The sequence below is a fragment of the Pangasianodon hypophthalmus genome, chromosome 7 (genome assembly GCF_027358585.1).
Source record: "Pangasianodon hypophthalmus isolate fPanHyp1 chromosome 7, fPanHyp1.pri, whole genome shotgun sequence".
NCBI lineage: Eukaryota > Metazoa > Chordata > Actinopteri > Siluriformes > Pangasiidae > Pangasianodon > Pangasianodon hypophthalmus.
In genome coordinates this window covers 3,673,208-3,693,043 of record NC_069716.1, presented here as the reverse complement: position 1 = coordinate 3,693,043, position 19,836 = coordinate 3,673,208, and the positions used below count along the sequence as shown (strand labels likewise).

Genomic DNA, 19,836 nt, shown 5'->3' with positions numbered 1-19,836 from the left:
TTCTATTGGCAGATCATTTTCCCTAATTTTAGCTCTATGTATTTCTTATGTAAAATGATATACCAAAAGAATAAAAAAAATGAAACTTGAAATGTGTAAACGCATCTAAAAACAGCACAAATGTGTGATATATATTAATCTAATAATAAGGAAAAAAATCCAGCTAAATTTGCCCGTATTCAAGATATTTTTGCATGTAAGATGATTTTTTTGCAGTGCGGCATTACTGCTGTTTGATTGAAGTGAAGACCTGCAGCCACGCCGGTTCTTTGCAGATAAAATAATTACCTATATCGATCTAGTCACTAATTCACACTTCCAACTCATTCATTTATAAAACCAGATCTAATAAGCATCAGCATCAATGTAATAATTAAATGCATAATTCTGAGTAAGTCTATAAATTTCATCTTTCACACGGACGTTTCTCTGTTCCGCTTAACAAATGTGCTTGTTATTAATTAGCTTTAAACAATAGACTAACATCTACACTTATTAGATAATTTATAAAACAATGATTAAAGTGCAGATACATGACATTCTGCATTTCAGTATATTTATAGTTTTCTCCCATCAACATTTCTACAGAAGGATCATTGTTATTCCAGTGTCTAAGAGTAAAGCTACATTTATTTAATTCATTAATTATTTCTTAAATTGAAGATCAATGTAAACAATTCTAAATTAATAAATTAAGTTATTTTATGAATTAAAATGTTTTGGATCATGACAATTTACACACTTGTTTACTTTTTTAAAATTTTATTTATTTATTTATTTTTAATCACACAGCAAGGTCTGTGAATCCTTTACTGATCATTCTATCAACCACTTTGGGAGTGTGTGGGATTCTGATCACCGCTCAAACCATTTTAATTTGTAAAAGGACAAATCATAAATACCACAGTGGTAAGTATTTATATGTTTATTAAGGTTGTATAAAATGTTTTAAATTTGGGGTGTTTAGGCAAATATGAATAAAAATTTGAAATTTACATGATGGATTGCACAACAGATGTATGTCTGGAAATATTCAGGAAAATTCAAAGAATCTATTCATAGTCCTCATTCCTATCCTTTATTAAAAAATATCATTTTGTATACGTCTAAAAAAAGACAAAACCTTACTGTTTGGATATACAGGTTAAATCACTTATCAATAATAAATTGTAGCTATGTGATTTTTCCTTTTTTTTAAATTAGAGAGACTTCAAGGTACTGTGACAGAAAGGGCAACTGATCAGGTACATCTTATACACTCACATATGCACTGAACACAGTGGGTTGTGCTGTTATGGGAAAAGAATTAATGATGGGGTGGTGTGATGAAGCGGATTTACTGTTATCAGCCCAAAGTTGGTTATTTTCCTATAACAGTTATATTTCCTATACAGTGTTTTCCAACTACTGTATGTGCCAAATTCCTATTTATTAACAAAGTGGAACATTTCACATTCATTCCCACAGGACCGTGATGTGGAGTTGAATTACGCTGCTTTACATTTCAATACGAGGAAAGCTAAGAGCGGGAGGAGGGAGAGCAAACGACCTCAAGACACTGTGTACTCTGATGTGAGACGTCTCACTGTCAGTGACTAACACATTTCTACCAGTTCTACCAATTCCTCGATTTTGAAATTTACTGGAAGTAAGTGGATGATGTGTGCCATGGAGCTATGGTAACATCTATCCAGAAGGTTCTGGATCACTTAGATAACTGGGTCCTTAGCAGTGCAATGACACTAAACCCTGCAGTATCATGACGGTGACATTTATGATAAAACGCACCTCGTCCTATAACTCTCCACCTGTCTGGACAACAAAGTCTGCGGATGCTGTTGAGGTGCGAAGATTCTGGATATAATCTGACCTACAGTAGGATCATCATACAGCAGCAAGTGTACAAAAAAGTTAACAAAAAAACTACATTTCCCGAGTTGTGATATATTCATCCAACCAAACCAGGAAGTGCAACTAAGAGATCCCCAAGATGAAGACAGTAGGAGATACAGAAAATCACCAAAATCTCATCCATAAGAAGAATTTTAAATGCAGAGTTATATACTGGTTTTCTTTTATTTTATTGTGTTTTTACTATTTTTCTTAAATGTATTGTAAATGCTCACAATTCAGTTTTGTTGAACTGCCATGTGAGGGTGGAATAAAAAAGTTATTAATTTGGCTGCTAATAAGATTGAGTTTAGTTTTGTAATCTATTTTTTTTTCTCTTCTCTCCTTTGGATCTGCAGTAAATCTATGCACCTGAAACTTTAAGAGCCAGTGATGTGTAATTAAATTTAGAAAAGCTAAATAATTATGATGTGCTTTGCCACCGCACAGCTTCAGGGTTCCAGGTTCAATCCTGAGCTTGGGTTACTATCTGTGTGGAGCTTCACGTGTTCTCCCTGTGTCTGTGTGGGTTTCCTCCAGGTTCTCTGGTTTCCTCCCTTCTGGTAGGTTTCATTTATTTTTTTTTTTCATGTCGTTAGTTCATCAGCAATTTGTGTTTCAGATTCATAGTGTCAAAACCATACATAAGGCAAAATAGAAGCATCCCATTTATTTTCTTTAATCAGTCAAATTAGAAAACTGTACCATACAAAACCATACATCCCTCTCCCCCCGCCCCCACCCACAAGTCAGCTTACTGTAAATTGAGTTTAAAAAGGAACAGGAAGGGGTGTGATGGGGAAAAGAGAAGTCCAAGAAGTGCTTTAAACATATCTACAGAAGTAAAAGCTGTGGCATGGCAGTTTAGTACCACGTGTTCTGGATAATTACTGTTTCATATTACAATGAAATTTTATTTCACATAGGAGTACACACATTCGTCTGATGAAACAGGTTTCCTTTTTTCAGCTTTGGATTTCCTTTTAGAGAATTGCAAAGCTGCATAATTGAATGTTTCAGCTTCAGATTTCTGGAAAAAAAAAAAAAAAAAAACTGACATAGACCAAAGCTGAGCAAACTGACTAAATTACACAAACCAATTATAGTTGTAGCTGTATATCAAAGTAACAGCATATAAAAATTATACATGTAGGTAGTGAATTGTGATCAGCAGTGAGATTTGAGTGAAAAAAGTAGATGTAATTTCTTTACATAAAAACAGAATTACCCATACATAATACATACTTAATTCATACAATCTACAGTACAAACTGTTTAGTGATCTGCACACTTACCTGCCTATTTCCTGGAGAATCTTCTATAGAAGCATTCACTATTAATACAGAAACACAATTATTAATCTTTTTAAGAGAACTGCTTTGAAATAATTATTATCTGATGCCAAAACTCTTACTTTGATCACATTTTCTTCTCCTCAGTATGAAATAAGTGAGGCAGAAAATCAGAAATGCACACAAACCCAAAGCCGTTCCCAAACCGAGCACTGTCGAATGTAGAGATTATCATTTCTGATACTGTTACTTCATATTACACAAGTTTATATTAGTACAAATTATTAATACTGAATTAAAAAGACATCTTACCCATTTTCTCTTGTGTGTTCATGTTAGTGCTGTTTCCATGCAGTGTTGGTTCACACACCACTGAATTATCACACTGACGTGGTTTGGATGTTTCTGATGCAAAAGTAACAATTTCACTTAGAAATAATGATCAGGGTTCATTCAAAATCTGTAACAAAAACATTACATTTAAACAGAGGCTTAATAAATTTGAATGGAAATCCTACCTTTAATTTTTAAATAAGTCCCATTTCCAAACACGGTGTATGGTGATACGATTGCACAGTAGTACACGGCTTCATCAGACAGCATGATTTTAGAAATGGTCATACTGGAGCAGTTTGAAGATCTTTCCAGCTGGAACCGAGGATTTTGGAATTCATTGTAAAATATTTCTACAGCAGTTTTAAACACATTAGCTATAATCTGAGGCTGTTTTCTGTTTGGCTGCTTATACCAGGTAACTACCCCAACACCTTTTCCAAAAATACAGCACTGTAAAATAGCTGAGTCACCGATATCCACACAGAGGACTTTATCAGGCTGATAAATCTCTGGCATGAGCGATTGTGAACAAGCCTGTTGGACTGTATCTAGAAAAGCAAATGCATTAATTAGTTGAATTTAATATTCGTCATAAAAGAATATCTGTAGAAAATTTAAGGTTGATTTTATTCCGAAAAAATTCTGAATTAGAAATCATCCATAAGAAGCAAGGTAGAAATAAATTAAACATGATAAAATTCGCCCATATTACTTACACATGGTGCAGAAGATCAAAAGGAAAACCCAGAAACCAGCCATCTTACATATTCACAGTTAAGCATGCGTATGAAGCAAGGTTTTCATTTATATTATAGGCGGTCTTCACTGAGCATGCTCCAAAATGAGACATGCGATTGGTTCTAATAAATGAAGAAAAAACACGATGCTCCATGCAGTATTCTCATACACCCACATCTCAACCACATTTCCATATGTGTGTTGTGCTGGCAATGCAATATCATGACATCACTGTTGTGATGGAAAAATATGTAGTCTGTACATACCCTCACATATAGTGCACTTAACCATGTTTAAACAAAATCTTGCATGAAAACAAAAATTAATTACAGTATTAAATTACTGGAGATTCTAATCCATTTGCATTTAAATTGGCGCTAAGAGTCAGTAAGTGCGATTACACTGGAGAGAGCTACAAACACTAGTCAGGGAAGTCATTGAGTGATGCATCAAAGAAAAAAGATTACCGTAAAGACAGAATTTTTAAAGACAACTGGACAGAGAAGTTTGCATTTATTCTCCCTGTGTCAAATTCAGATCAGCCGTCTTAACAGTTCAGAGTCTGTGGCTCTAGACAAATGTGATAACGCTCAGTGCTGTTACAAAACATAACCACTTGAAATTGTCTTATTTACAGGCATAAACTATACCGTAGTGTTTAAGCATTAAAAGATCACTTGTCACAATTCAGTCATGTTAGTCGCTTATATGGGCCTTTGCAAGAATGTTTTTTTCCTTTCCAAATTTGGTCACCTGCCAATTCCCAACCACCAGCCAGCTCTTCCCGGTCATATGACATCTACCAACCTTCACATCTTTTCAAACTGCTGCTCATGCTGTGCCACAGGGCAACAGAACACAGTCAGAGGAGAATGCTATCTGCCCTCTTCCACATACATGAGCTCACAGTTTATCATCACTGTCAAGGAGGTGAGAAGTAGGGGTGCTGAGGGTGCCGCATTGTAAAGTAATATTATATGGACAAACAGATAGATAAATAAGCTAAGCAAACGTTAAAATTTGAGTCTTTCAACATTAAAGTTTGAGTCTTGCACCACATCGATTTGCCAACAATTACAACTGCAATGTTAACACACTGCACATTTTAAAAAATTCATAGTTATATTTAATGTGATGGAAGATGCACGAGATTCAAATCTTCAGCACAGAGTTTGCACTTTCTGGTTTCTCAGTAATATGCGAAGCCTTTTTCTCTCTTTAAATTCAAGAGAAAGAAAAAAAGAGAGGCTGAGGGAATGAATGTAGCTGCTATAACAATGTGTCAGGAAACTTGCAGACTTACAAAGCACAGACATCGACCCTCCTACCATAAATGTTAAATAAACGTCCAACAGTAAACGTCACCATATCAATGATTATATGCTTTTCTTTGTTAAATAACACGTTTTTAATCTGTTTATTAGATTTTGTGGAGCTTCAGCCATACAAGTCCCTGTGAATGAGCCTACTGATAAAGTAGCCTATTATGAGCATATTAATGGAAACTTACGTAGCCTATGTTACAATCGTAAATATACAGGTCTGTGCTGTTATAGAAAATTAATCAACAACTGATTTAAGGATTTAACCATGCTGTGGTCTAATTATTGTAACACATACTAGTTTTTGTTAAAAGAAAAATTATTTTCACTATTATTCGGATGGGACGTTATTGCATACCCCCTAGGTACGCTGCCTTTCATTTCAGTGATCTCTGTTTGCTCTGTTTCTGATTATAAAGCACACTGTTTTAGTCAGGATTTACACTCACACTCAGTAAGCACTTTATCCTTGTCAGGGCCATGGTGGATCCAGAGCCTATCCTAGGAATACTGGGGTGAGGTAAGAATACAACTCTGAATGGGTCACTATTATGTGAAGACTTAAGTATAAAGGAGTCTAATGGCTGGCCTGGAAATATTAATCTTGCCACTTATGTACGGCACTATGTTGATTAATTTATGTATTTATTAGATACAACAGTTTATACCTGACAACTTGTATATTTTATTTTTCATTTATTCAACTTAATTCTGAGTATAGATTTCAGACTGGAGAAATTCTTGCCACCTAGTGGTTAAAACTGGTGTATGCTTGGAGCATCAATAATTTGCACTGAAAGGTTGAGTGGAGTTTAACTTCACAACTGCCCCCTGTTGGGCCCTGAAGTGTGGCACTATTTACTGGATCAGTATCTGATACACTGTATATTTAATGTACACACTGTATATTCTAGGGATGGGAGGATCAATTGGCTATAGGTTGGAATTCTTATTCATTCATCTTCAATTGACAGTACCCTGGTTCGGTGTCATGATGGATCCAGAGCCAATCCTAGGAAAACTTGGCACAGAAAGTAGGAGCTCTGAGCTGATGGTGCTACCCACTGCACAGGCCCAATTGTTTAGTTTTTCCCATTTTATCTTGCTGATTTTTCCCACCCCCACAGGGCTATCATGTTTAATATCGTGACTGTGAAATATTATAAAAATATTTAAGGCATGGAGCTTTTGGGAGCAAATGTTTAGGGTGTGTTTGTTCCAATTATTGTTTTAATTGGCAATAAACCAATTCAATGTTTGGTGAGTAGATAATTGTAGATAAGTGGCCCAATCGTAATCAGAGTCAGCCGATCATGCTTAATAACATTTGGTTTATTTATAGTAATTTACCATAGTACTTTGTCAGTTATATACTGGTATATATACATTGTTTGGCACTATAACCCAATGTTTCAAAAATAATAATAAAAAAAAATTCCATGAAGCATTAAAAAGGTTAAAAGCTTTAATGTGTGCATAAGTGTACATTGATTACTGCAAATGACAAAAGCAAAAAAATCCAGAATTTTTTATAAAATTATCCAGAATACATTGTTTTTTGCATAGCTATGAATGATATTTGTGCATATATTGCAGTGCATTATTATTATAAATTTAGATTCCCAGATACAGAAATACTGAAGAAAATATCTAAAAATACATTTTAGTAGGTTTATAATAAATAAATTACTGAATGTTGAATAAAATGACAAATGTGTCGTCACTGCAATCACTAATTGCAATCACATAAAATGTGACTGTAAACTTGTAGGTACATAAAATAAGGTTTTAAAATGTAAAGGCAGATCTACAGCTTTTAATATAACATTAATTTAAAACAGAAAATACACACTGTCAATATTATAAATAGAAATATGATTTCTCAAAGTGAAATTGTGAAACTTTATTACACAAATCTATGTTATTTGATTATTATTCTATAACAATTTCAAGTCAATTAAGATAAATATTTCTTGCATCACTCCCAGCCGAAGATCGCCACATCAGAGTACAGAGTTTCTCCTTTCTCTGTCTCGGGCTTCCTTACTGTTTTTTCTCTCTGGATAGAGAAATCCATCCCAGCGTATTGTACATCATCTTCAGCCTCAGTCTGGAAATAAACACATCCAAGTTTTTTAACAACTGAATGACACTTGCGTCTGTCATTTACAAAATGTCTTCACCGTTAATCTCCAAAGGAATTTTGAAGATTTCTGCATTGCATTATAGATACCCAGTCATCTTACAATAATATTTAAGCAATTTACATAATCACGTGTTAAATTCGTGTAACAGCACAGTCTGTCGTGTGTTATTCCTTAATCAACAACTGATCAGAATCTAGAATTTAACAGAGTTGTTTGGGGGGAAAAAAAAAAAAAAAAAAAAAAAAAACCACAAACACACACACAGGAGGCCTGGATAGCATGTAGAGCAGAATTATTCTTTTACCATCACTGAACTCTTAATGAATATACTCTTACTGATTAAAAAAAAAAAAAAATTAACTGAGACAAGTTCAGCAACCTGAGAGCCCATCAGAAATAAAGGAGGACTGTCCTAACCTGCTCTTCTGTTTGTCCATCCTGCTGCGTGGTGTGGCGCGTGTCACGACAAGTCACCCAATCTAGAAACATAGAAACAAATGATGGAATGTCAGGTGAAGTCAGGGATCAGAGAGAAAATAATATGCAGAAAGTGTTGATTAATTTTCTATAACAGAGCCTCTGACAGTAGTGCAGCTGTAAGTCACAGGTTTATATTAATGTATTCTTTACGATATGTGATCATTTCTATAGTAACCACTAATCTGTAGGTACTTGTATGTCAGACACTCCACACAATCTAAAAATCTAAAACACATTTTTTAAAAAGAAGTGTTGTCTCTAAAGTGATGTTTATTTAACATTTATGGAATAAGTCTCCAATGTTAGCACTTTAACAGTCAGATATAAAGCTGTAACTAAGTTTTTCCAACACTGGAAAGTCTTCAGGACCAAGGCGTTTATACTTCGCAGTTTCTCAGTAGCATGACAAGCTGGCCTTTTGTCTCAACTTAAAGAGAGAGAAAAAAAGAGAGGCTGGTGAAACGACCATTTCCTGCAGCTGCTATACTGTAAGAAATAACAGAAACAAACCTACTTTGTGGATGTTTCACAACATTAAATGTAAGTTTTGACAGAAAAAAAAGCATGTCATTCTTTAATAAATATAAATGTAATTCTTGGCAAATTGCTGGGGTATAAGGGGAATAAAATATTCAAGACATGCGGTTATTGGAAAATAATCCAATAATCCAAGAAACTTCCTGATTTAAAATAAATATCTAAACCATATTTCCATTGACCACACAGTAAAATTAATGGAATGTACTCACTGTAAAAACGCTGACCAACGTCTCTGTGTCTCTTCATACAAATCAGGTAGATATTTATGATTATGGACATTAATAAAGCTTCAGAAAGACAGGCGACGATGGGAACATAGATGTTAGAGCTGCATGTGCAGGTGTGCATCCCTTTAAGTACTGTCTGTTCCAAATGAGTAAATAAATTAAAAACAATTTCAGTAAGGAATTTATTCATTTTATTTTAGATATACAGTGAGATTAATGACATATAGAATATTTAATGATAGAATTTATAAATACATTTGGAAACTTACAAATACAAAGTTGTAAAAGAGGTTGTGGTGTTCTCTGAAGTATTCATATCACTGCCAAATTATTTTCTATTGCTTTATTTCTACACTTCAAAAACAAACTCCTTTTTCACAAAATGCTCTTTTATGTTCTGCTTTTTTAATTGTTTGTCATTTGTCAGATACAGAAGGTCCCTTTGACTCCTATCATTCTCTTTATCTGTGATATTACAGTTAATTAAAAACTAAACATTTGATTTTTGAAAAAACTTTTTCTTTAAGTATGTTGCATATCTACAGGGTTCTACACGAAACTACATTCACAGACATAAATCACCTGCAATGATTACTGTAATTACAGATGTTACAGAAGATTAGTAATTACAAATAATCTAAACACGAAATCACTGTAATAATAATAATAATAATAATAATAATAATGTTTTATAATGTAATAAGACTTGAGGAAATGTGTAAGGAAATGATACTCACAGTTGTAGCTAACCAGTGGAGGAAAGGTACAGAAGTGCGTCATGGTACAAATGCTGTGCTGTGTGTCTAGTACACAGCTGTAACCACAGCACTACCACACCCATTTATATTAATACACTCTGTGCAAAGGGTCAGTGTGAACAAGACAGCTTTAAAATGTTCACCATTTAGTGACTATTTAATTCAATTTGATCCATATACACTCACTATTTATTTATAAGTAAATCTTTTTAAATATTAATGTGAACTTTTAACTCAATATAAAAAATCTTTTTCTTCCCAATATTGTTTTTCCTCTCTCTCTCTCTCTCTCTCTCTCTCTCTCTCTCACACACACACACGCTATTTTACATAAATAAATGTATGCAAAATACAGTCCACCTTTGCTGTTATAAGCTCCACTCTTCTGGGAAGGCTTTCCACTAGATTTTGGAGCGTGACTGTGGGTATTTGTGTTCATTCAGCCACAACAGCATTAGTGAGGTCAGGCGCTGATGTTGGGATGTCGAGGAGGTCTGGGGTGCAGTCGGTGTTCCAGTTCATCCCAAAGGTGTTCAGTGGGGTTGAGGTCAGGGCTCTGGGCAGGACACTCGAGTTCTTCCACTCCAACCTTGACAAATCACGTCCTCGAGGAGCTTGCTTTATACACATGCTGGAACAGGTTTGGGCCTCTTAGTTCCAGTGAAGGGAAATTGTAATGCTACAGCATATAAAGACGTTCTATACAATTGTGTGCTTCCAACTTTGTAGCAACCATTTCAGGAAGAGCCACATATGGGTGTGATGGTCAGGTGTCCACATACTTTTGGCCACATAGTGTATATAGGTATAAGAAATATTTTAGAATATATTCCATGTATATTACGTATTATGTTAATGTATGTTGTACATTAACAAGTCTTTTACAGTACACCGCTCCAATTAATTGGAACCCTCAGAGTTTCATAAAAGATTTCATTCACTGAATAGATAGTTCAGATTGTTTAACAGTAGATCTCAGCTCTTAACCAATCATAAACATCAACGAGTCAGTAGAGTGAGAAACACTTGATCTACTGAACCTTAGATTTCATATGTATCATTACATCCTGTTCATTGCAGCCACACTGTTTTTAATACCCACTGACATATTGCTACACGTATACAGGAAGACTAACAATAGCTCATAAGTAAAGTCTGACCACAACAGACACCCAGCAACAGCTCTGAAGTGCATTCAGCATCTCTGGTCTCTATAATTAAAACAAAACTGATTTACTCAAAAATACTAAACTCCGTAATTAAATCTGTGATTTTATTATCTGCTATAGTAATATGTACAAAAGATTTATCATTATTACACCAGTGCATTACAGTGTTCTGTGATGCTGCATCCTGTAGATACTCTGTGTGTGTGTGTGTGTGTGTGTGTGTTTCAGATCAGGCCTCTTCCTCCTATCACTGACCTCTAAACTCTAAATTTCAAGTTTATGCTCACTGTTTAACACTTTAATGGATGAATTCATCACATTCTCTGTTTGCGAAACACTATTTTGGTCGTTGGATCAGAAGGAACCCTCTGTTCAGTGTTACTGCAGAGTGATATTGCCACCATGTGAAATTACTCCATCTACACATGATTTCCTGCTCTTAAGCTATAATGTTTAAAGCAGCAGTACAATTTTTTTCCTTCAGGTTCTAGTGGTTCAGTGTGTTTGCATAGCAGGAGCTCATTTGCATACCAATGATGATTGCATACCATCTTTTACTCAAGCAGATATTTGTTTATTGAAAGACATAGCGCTACACAGAGTGGTGAGGAAAACATTGTCTCCTCTGGGGGACTTATCCTCTCAGGCTGTATTATGTAGTCAAAGATGGGTGTTATCTTCTAAACCCAGGAAGATTTCCTGCCCTGTTCCTTGGCTATCAGATGTGTTACGCAGCAATCGGAGAGAATTAAGAACAGCAGAGAGAAAGTGGAAGAAATCACAACTTGACACAGATCGCACTTGCCTCTCACTGCACTCTCCTGTCCAAAGGATTCTCCTTCTCTGGCACAGTTTTCTAAACTAGAAACATGCTGCAAGGTCAGCCAAACTGTCTTCAGTCCTCATCCTCCTTGACCTTTCAAGGGTCAGTACTTGGGCCTCTTCTGTTCTCCTTCTATACTCAATCTCTTGGTGCAGTCATATCCTCACATGGGTTTTTACTGCTACGTGGATGACGCTCAATTTATCCTCTCCTTCCCTCCCACAGACTCATATTTCTGCTTGGATATCAGCATGTCTGGCAGACATCACATCATGAATGACAGCTTATCAGCTGAAACCTAATAGCAGCAAAACTGAACGGCTCTTCATCCCAGGTCATTAATCCCCATGTCAGGATCTTGTGATCACCCTTGACAACTCTCTGATCTCGCCTTCGGGTACTGCATGCAACCTTGGAGTAACCATACACAATCAACTGTCCTTTTCCTCTCATGTTACTAATCTGACACGCTCATGCTGATTTCTCCTTTATATCATCAGAAGAATTCGTCCATTTCTTTCCCCACGGGCCACTCAGGTGCTTGTTCAGTCCCTTGTCATTTCAAGACTGGACTACTGCAACTCACTCCTGGCAGATCTGCCTGTGAGTGCTATTAGTCCTCTGCAACCAGAATGCAGCTGCACGATTGACTTTCAACTTTCCTAAGTTCTCCCATATCACTCCATTGCTGCGCTCCCTCCACTGGCTTCCTGTAGCTGCCCACAACAGATTTAAAACACTGATGCTTGCCTACAAAGCCAAAAATGGACCAGCACCCACTTACCTCAAAGCACTTCTCACAACCCACACGGCACCACACTCCCTCTGATCCTCTAGCACTGCCCGACTGGTCCCACCATATCTCAGGGTACATGGAAGGCATGCATCGAGACTCTTCTCTGTTCTGGTACCTAGGTGGTGGAATGAATTTCCCCTAGATGTGTAAACAGCTGAGTCACTGGCAGTCTTCAAACGATCTCTAAAGACTTACCTCTTCCTAAAGTACTTAAATTAGCACTTTAAAAAAACAAACAGACAAAAAAAACCTTTGTATTGTCTGAGCACTTGTCACTACATTACCTCCCCAGCAGAGTTTTTGGACTGCTGATATTCTTAGCTTGTGACCTAGTGAACTAGTATCAGAATGTATTTATTGATAGAGACGTCAAAGTACTTTTGTAAGTCGCTCTGGATAAGGGCGTCTGCCAAAAGCCGTAATGGTCAATGCAAATGTCTATTTGCATACTGTTGAATACTCATAAGTAATCAATGAACTAGTCCATTGATTGGACAACATATATTCATTCTTGTCACAAAAGAAAAAGTTACTCACACTGTGAGTAAAGTTCAGTGAGTACAAGTGATTTCAACATGATAATTTTTTTTTGAAAGAGAGAGGAGTGGATGCCCAGGTGCAGATAATGCCAAGGTCAAGCTTTAGGCCTTTTGTGCTAGTAAATTTCCACTTCTCTCCCTCTTCAAAATCTATATTTGGTTGCATCCCTAATGTACATAAACACAGTTTATGTACATTAAAAATGTATGGACAGTGGAGGAACTCCATGCTGGTGTGGAGAAACTTCTGCTGCTGAAATCCCCAGACAAGGTCAGTCAAGAAACTCAATGTTGGCTGGCATGAGGAAACTTCTGAAACTGCCTTCTCAAGATGACCTGGATGTTGAGTTTGGCTGCGAGTTGATGGAACTGGACCAGCCAATCCAGGCCCTCCCATTTCCTTCAGCACCAGTCTGCAGCTCAGAAAACACCTGAAACAACATTGCTGGTGCATTGTTTAGCTGCAGCATTTTGGCACTTATTTTGATGGTGTTGTTGAGCATCTGGCAACAAATTGCCTGCCTATTCTTCTCCACAATGAAGGGCCTGGCTGGATAGCTGATCTCGTGGCTAATGAGACATAAAGGCAGGATGGCAAGCAGCTCCTCCTCACTGGCCACCTTGGGTGTTATGATGTCCTGGCATATTGCATAAAGGAACAGGGTCAGGTAACAGGCAAAATCACAGATCCACAGCATTGGCCTAAATGATGTTAGATGTTGAAGCTGAGGGCAACGCTGGCACAGGAATTTTCCCAGGCTCAGGAGCAACTACCATGATGCAGACTCCATACCCACTCCCGAAAGCAGTGACGTGGAGCTCATGACTGGTTCCTGTGAGGTGGAAGGATGGTTCCCCTTTGGACTGTCTCCAGAATGACCTTCATGACCTTCTGTCTTTTTCCTAGGTGCTCGGTTTGCTGCACTAGAGACAGCTGGAAGATGAAGTGTTTCCTGCCCTGGAGACTGCTAGAAAGAGAGCCATTTCTCATTTTTTGGATTTTTCTTCTGTATTCTGTATTCAGATGGATCCATTTTGGTAGTGTCACCTCAGGGTTCTAACTGGAGAACCTCTTGAAGAAGAGAGGAATAAAAACATTGTTTAAATCAATAAAAAATTTATTTAATATGCAATACTAAGAAATTGTTCTAAGGAGCATTAAAGTTCTACTGTAATGTACCTTGTGTAATGGCACAAGTATGTGTTTTTACATATTGAATTATTCTGTACATCCAAGGTGATGGATGGTTTAGATACTACAAAAATGATAATATAGGATCCATATAAAGTAAAGCTGTTTTTAAAAATAAAGCTTATTTTTTTGTATGTTTGTATTGTGTAATTTCCAAACCACATACCTGCACACTAAATAGAAAGTCAAAGTGCCTTTATACTACATTTTAGTTACTGGTCAGGATTTTGTCGCTGTCCATGGTGTTGAAACTCGAGTGAAGTAACAAAGCAAATTAATTGTCTTGATCATGCCACAAAAATACACCTAAAAAGAATGAATTTTACAGCCTGTAATACTAACATACTGTGTTTATGTTCCTCTTATACATGTTAAGCAACTGAAAACCTCCTACAATAATACATTATCAAAAGTGAATATCATCTAGTAAATGATGAACTCTGTGTGTAAAAGTGTTTAAAGTGCAGGAGTTATCAGAAGACTTCAGGGTCCTGATTCACTACAATTATTCTTCTAATGTCAGTCATTTTAATTTCAACCTTCATATAATAGCCTGTAGTTCAGTTGATCTAATTTTTGAGCTAATTTAATTGACTATTACATACATGGAGTAAAAGGACAATACATAGTGATATATTAAAGCACATTAAACAGTGATAGATAGGGATCTGTCCACAATGACTATATTATTTAAATCATAATGGAGTCGAAGTAACACTTCTTTTTGTGTTATGTAATCTATAGGTACTTAGGCTCAGTTCCAAACCGCAAACAAGTACACTACATAGTATGTCAAAATCCCTGTTACTATAGAGGGCATACTGTTTTACCACATTGTTTAGTATGTGGTTTGAGACACAGCCTTTAGACTACACTACTGTTTTAGAGTCCAATCAGACGGCAGTGTCTTATGTAAACAGCATTTTTGGGCAACATTTGCATGCTCCTGAGAAAAGGTGAGATTTGAAGGCAGCATGGCATGCATCCTTCTTTGTCAAAGCAATCCCATAATTTAGTTCACCAAACCAGAGTTCTGAAAGTTGGATTAAGTTAAATTACATTTAAACTCAACCTTCTACAGTCGCTACTAAAACAACTATTTACACAAATGAATGACGATTTAAATATACACCAGTTTTAACCACTAGGCGACAGTGTTCAGCTCTAATAGTGAAATCTAGGTGTACAAACAATTTATTTAAAAATTTAACAACGTACTGAAATTTAGTGATAATTATACAGTCCTGTGTATTTGGTATCTATTATATAATCGACATTCACACCTTATTTATTGCATTTATAATAATTGATCTGTTTCAGGTCACAGAGCAGGCTGTGACTTTACTGCATATTTTTCATCTTTATTTACAACTTGGTGGGAGGTTCACCGAGTTCAACTGCCCTGTTTATGGTGGACTTTTAGGATTTATTTAAATTATTAACAAATAAAATCTAATGGTAGAATTTACAGATTTTATTTAACTTTTATAGAAATGGGTGTGTAACAGTCAGAGGTAAAGCTGTAACAGTTTTCTGACATGGGAAAGTTGGATAAATAGATATTGATACAGTCAGCTCTAGAATTATATGGGTAAAAAGGGCTATGAAAAAATGTCTTTGAGGTTAATTAGCCTAATCTCACAGTCAGTATGGGAGAAAACCAATCTATAATTGAAATAAAAGTTAAAATATTTGAGTTTACTTGCTGTCGCAGTACAACACAGTGACTATCGCAGTATTTACAGTAATAAGCAGTCACCGCTTTGCACTGATTACCCTGGATATAACCAAGTCACAAATAAATTCCCAGTATTCTCTGCCAGATTTGGTGCCAGATTAAATCATGTGGATTTGCAACCAGCATGCATCTGGGAGGTGATGAGTGGAAGACTGCCTTCTCTACAGCCAGGGGGCACTATGAGTACTTGATAACATTGAATGATCTGGCCAATGCCCCAACTGTGTTCCAGTCATTCACTATGGATGCAGTGACATATGCAGCTACAGTTTCAGTGTTTAGTTCACTGAAGGCATTGAAACAAACATGCTATATTACTCCATCGTAATACTTTAATCAGTCTGACACAGATAGTATATCATTTGTCCTGTACAGCTGCTGTGGTCAACCAACACCTTAATGAGTCCAATCAAAGCAGCAAAAATGATTAAATACAGAAGTCAGTCCTAGAGATCCCTTCAGAGGTCAAACACAGTAGAACAGTACCGTCAGGCCTTCAGTAATAAAAGCCCCCATCAAAACGATGAAATTTGAAAGTATTGCAAGCCCAGTTGGCCCAGATGACCATTACTCTATAGGCAAGTTGAATTAACAGAGCAGTTAAAAACAATGAGATGTTAGTGTAGGAGTGTACAAGTAAACCACATTTTCCATTTTGTCTTTCATGTCATGATCTCTGTGCAACACCAAAACTGTGAAAAAAAGGGGTGGAATACCACGTGCTAGTTTATCATTTCCCTTTTTTTGTATTATTAGAGCCAATCACGTCACATTCTGGGGCGTGCTCAGTACAGACCGCCTACAGTATAAATATAAATTCAAACCATGCTTCAAGCGTATTCATGTACTGTTGTTAAACGAGATACAAACACTGTAGAATCTGCAAGAAATGAAATGACCACTTTCTGGATTTTAATTTTGATCTTCAGCACCATGTGTAAGTATTTTCATCTTGGCTGTTACTTGGTTCTTGCTCTTATGGAATGATTTCTAGTTACCAGACAGTCTTAAAATCTATGGAGCCTTCAACTCTAAAGCAATTGTTTGTGAGATGAATGTAGAAGTAACTTTAATTTTTGAATTTTGTTTAAGGCAGTCCAACATCTTTTCTGCTTTAACAGCATATTATCCAAGTTGCATTCATTACATATTTAATGCATTTTTTTTCTAGATACAGTCCAACCTGGTAGACGCTGGGTTACTGCACAATCCCCCACAGAGCCACCAGTTTATCAACCTGATAAAGAGCTCAGTGTGGATATCGGACACTCGGCTACTCTGCAGTGTTGTATTTCTGAAAAACACATTGGAATTATAGACTGGTTTAAGCAACCAAACAGAGAAAAACCTCAGATTATAGTCACTGTATATAAAACAGCTAAAGAAACCTTTTACAATGGATTCCAAAAGTCACGTTTCCAAACAGAAATATCTTCAAACTGCTTCAATATGGTCATTTTAAACACCATTCAGTCTGATGAAGCCATGTACTACTGTGCACTGACAAAACCCGACCCTGTGTTTGCAGATGGAACTTATTTAAAAATTAAAGGTAGGATTTCCACTAAAATTGATTAAGCTCCTGGTTTAATGTAGTGATATTTTTCCTTATTACCATTAGCATGTTCAACCTGGAAGACAAATAATAGTGAAGTAGTGAAATGCTAACTGTTTTCTTCAACAACACTGAGTTACAGACTTTTAGTGATTCGTGACTAATGTTCATAGGTGATACATCTTCACAGGTAAGCATATTACTATTGCATCAGAAACATCTAAACCAGCTGTGCGCAATAAATCAGTGGTGTGTGAACCAACACTGCATGGAAACAGCACTAACATGAACACACAAGAGAAAACAGGTGAGGTTTCTTATGCTTATTTACTTATAATTTAGAATTTAATCTGCCCCAAAATCTAATGCCATTTTATTGTAATCAGTAAAAATCAAGTTATATGAAATGAAAGTTATGAAAGGAATGTTATTTATATTTATCTATATCTGGCAGTGCTCGGTTTAGGAACAGCTTTGGGCTTGTGTGCACTTCTGATTTTCTGTCTGACTTACTTCATTCTGAGAAGAAAATGTGAGCAAAGTAAGTGCTTTTCTCATCAGCTAATAAATGGTTCAAGACAGTTTGGACTAATTTTATTTATTTATTTTTTTTGTATTAATAGTGGATGCTTCTACAGAAAACTCTCCAGGAAAGAGGCAGGTGTGTGTTCAGATACGTAAACACTGTCTTTTAGATTGCATTAAGCAATTAAAATGTGTATAATATACTATAATAATCCTGTTTTTCAGTAGATACCACTAGTCAGGCCAAGTCTTATCCCCGATTTCCCTTCCTATGTACTTTAAACACTGTTAAGTACTTTATAGCCAGTTTGATCAGATTTGCACAATAATCCCAAGCATTATTTTATGCTGCACTTGTTCTGTGTAGTTAGTGTGTATAGTACAGTTAAGACAAATGTTATGTTTTTGCATTTTTTTTTTCAGGAATCTGAAGCCGATACACTGAATTATGCTGCTTTGCAATTCTCCAAGAGGAAAGCCAAAGCTGAAGAAAGAAAAACTGACTTAGACAAATGTGTATACTCTGATGTAAAATTAAATATTCCACATTGTTCATTATGAGATACAACTATAAAATTATTGAAACAATAAGCTTTTCACAAGAATTTATGGCAATAGAATAAAAAATACCCACAAAACAGACAATAAGCTTTATAATCATTTTATTCATAATAATCTCATAAATATTCCTATTTCAAAATATTGTTGTTGCAGTGTATGCCACAGATTTCACTTGTGTTACTTATGATATTTAAAGTAACAAACTGAACTTGTGAAAAGTCTACTTCAGTAATGCTTCATGTACAGATCGTCTCGTCTTCACTCCTATGACTTAAATTAAAGAATTTTATTATAATTTATAACGTGGTTTTAAATTTTATTCTGAAGAGTTCTGAGTTTAAACAAAGTGGCTTTTTTTTGTAATTAAAGAAAGATAATGGTCCATCACTGGCGTAATTTCAAAAAGAGCATGGGTTGGCCATAAACATACATCAAGGACTGTGACATTCACATTAACTGGGGGCAGCACCTGTTTGATTCACCATTGTCATGGCTCATGCCATGTAAATAGATTATATTAGAAAGTAAGGCAGATCTGAACTTGTTAGCTGCCCAAAGAGACCTGATCCTCAGAGTTGATCAGGGAGTAACATCTCATATATGATAGCACACAACTTCTTTAGCTTCAATTAACTAAGCTTGTAACAGGATGGTTAATTGCGGACCCAACTGCAGAGTAAAAACTCCTGCTTGCCAATGAGGGAAAGGGCAAACAGGGTTTAGAAGTTAATAATACGGTGGCAGGAAGAGTGCAAGAGTGATTAGTGCACTTTTGACTAGGCATCCCCAAGCAGGGCTCAGACTAGGAATCTGTGCTTTGAGGGATGTGCTGTACCACCATGCCACTGAGTGAAATGACTAGAGGTGGGGCAGGCACACCTAAAGCAGTGTCAAAAAAAGGCAGGAAAACCCAGACAAAGGAGATACCAAAATGGTGTTCTCAAACAAAAAAAAAATCTTTATTAAGCTAGAACAAATAAAATAGCAAAATGGGAATAGGCTTCTAAAGCTTATAACTCTTCAAGGAGAGAAATATTTATCTTTTTTATTCTCACATATCCCTTCTTTCTTTCTTTCTTTCCCCCCTCTCTCTTCAGTTTCCTCAATTTTGAATTCTTCTATTTCTATTTCTTCTTAGTTTATGCTCAAGCAAAGCCCTGACATACCATACCAGTCACCCCTCGACAAAAGAGTGACAAAGAGCTGTG

At 36.1% G+C, this 19,836-nt stretch overlaps 1 protein-coding gene across 1 annotated transcript; it reads right to left on the bottom strand.

Annotated features, from left to right (window-relative positions):
- Positions 1-2,803: 2,803 nt before the first annotated feature.
- On the bottom strand, positions 2,804-4,277 carry LOC117597706 (uncharacterized). Its single transcript, XM_034306048.2, has 6 exons — positions 4,235-4,277; positions 3,701-4,066; positions 3,495-3,611; positions 3,314-3,394; positions 3,186-3,223; positions 2,804-2,920 (listed from the first exon to the last, which is right to left on the bottom strand). Exons 1-6 carry the CDS (start codon positions 4,275-4,277, stop codon positions 2,804-2,806), a joined length of 762 nt encoding a protein of 253 aa, XP_034161939.2.
- Positions 4,278-19,836: the final 15,559 nt, after the last annotated feature.

What these genes read in the sequence shown, in the direction of transcription:
- LOC117597706 (XM_034306048.2), bottom strand. Translation starts at nt 4,277, where the DNA reads ATGGCTGGTTTCTGGGTTTTCCTTTTGATCTTCTGCACCATGT. An exon ending in GACTTATTTAAAAATTAAAG is followed by an intron (nt 3,612 to 3,700) that starts GTAGGATTTCCA and finishes CATTATTTCTAA; the next exon opens with GTGAAATTGTTACTTTTGCA. An exon ending in CATACTGAGGAGAAGAAAAT is followed by an intron (nt 3,224 to 3,313) that starts GTGATCAAAGTA and finishes CTGTATTAATAG; the next exon opens with TGAATGCTTCTATAGAAGAT.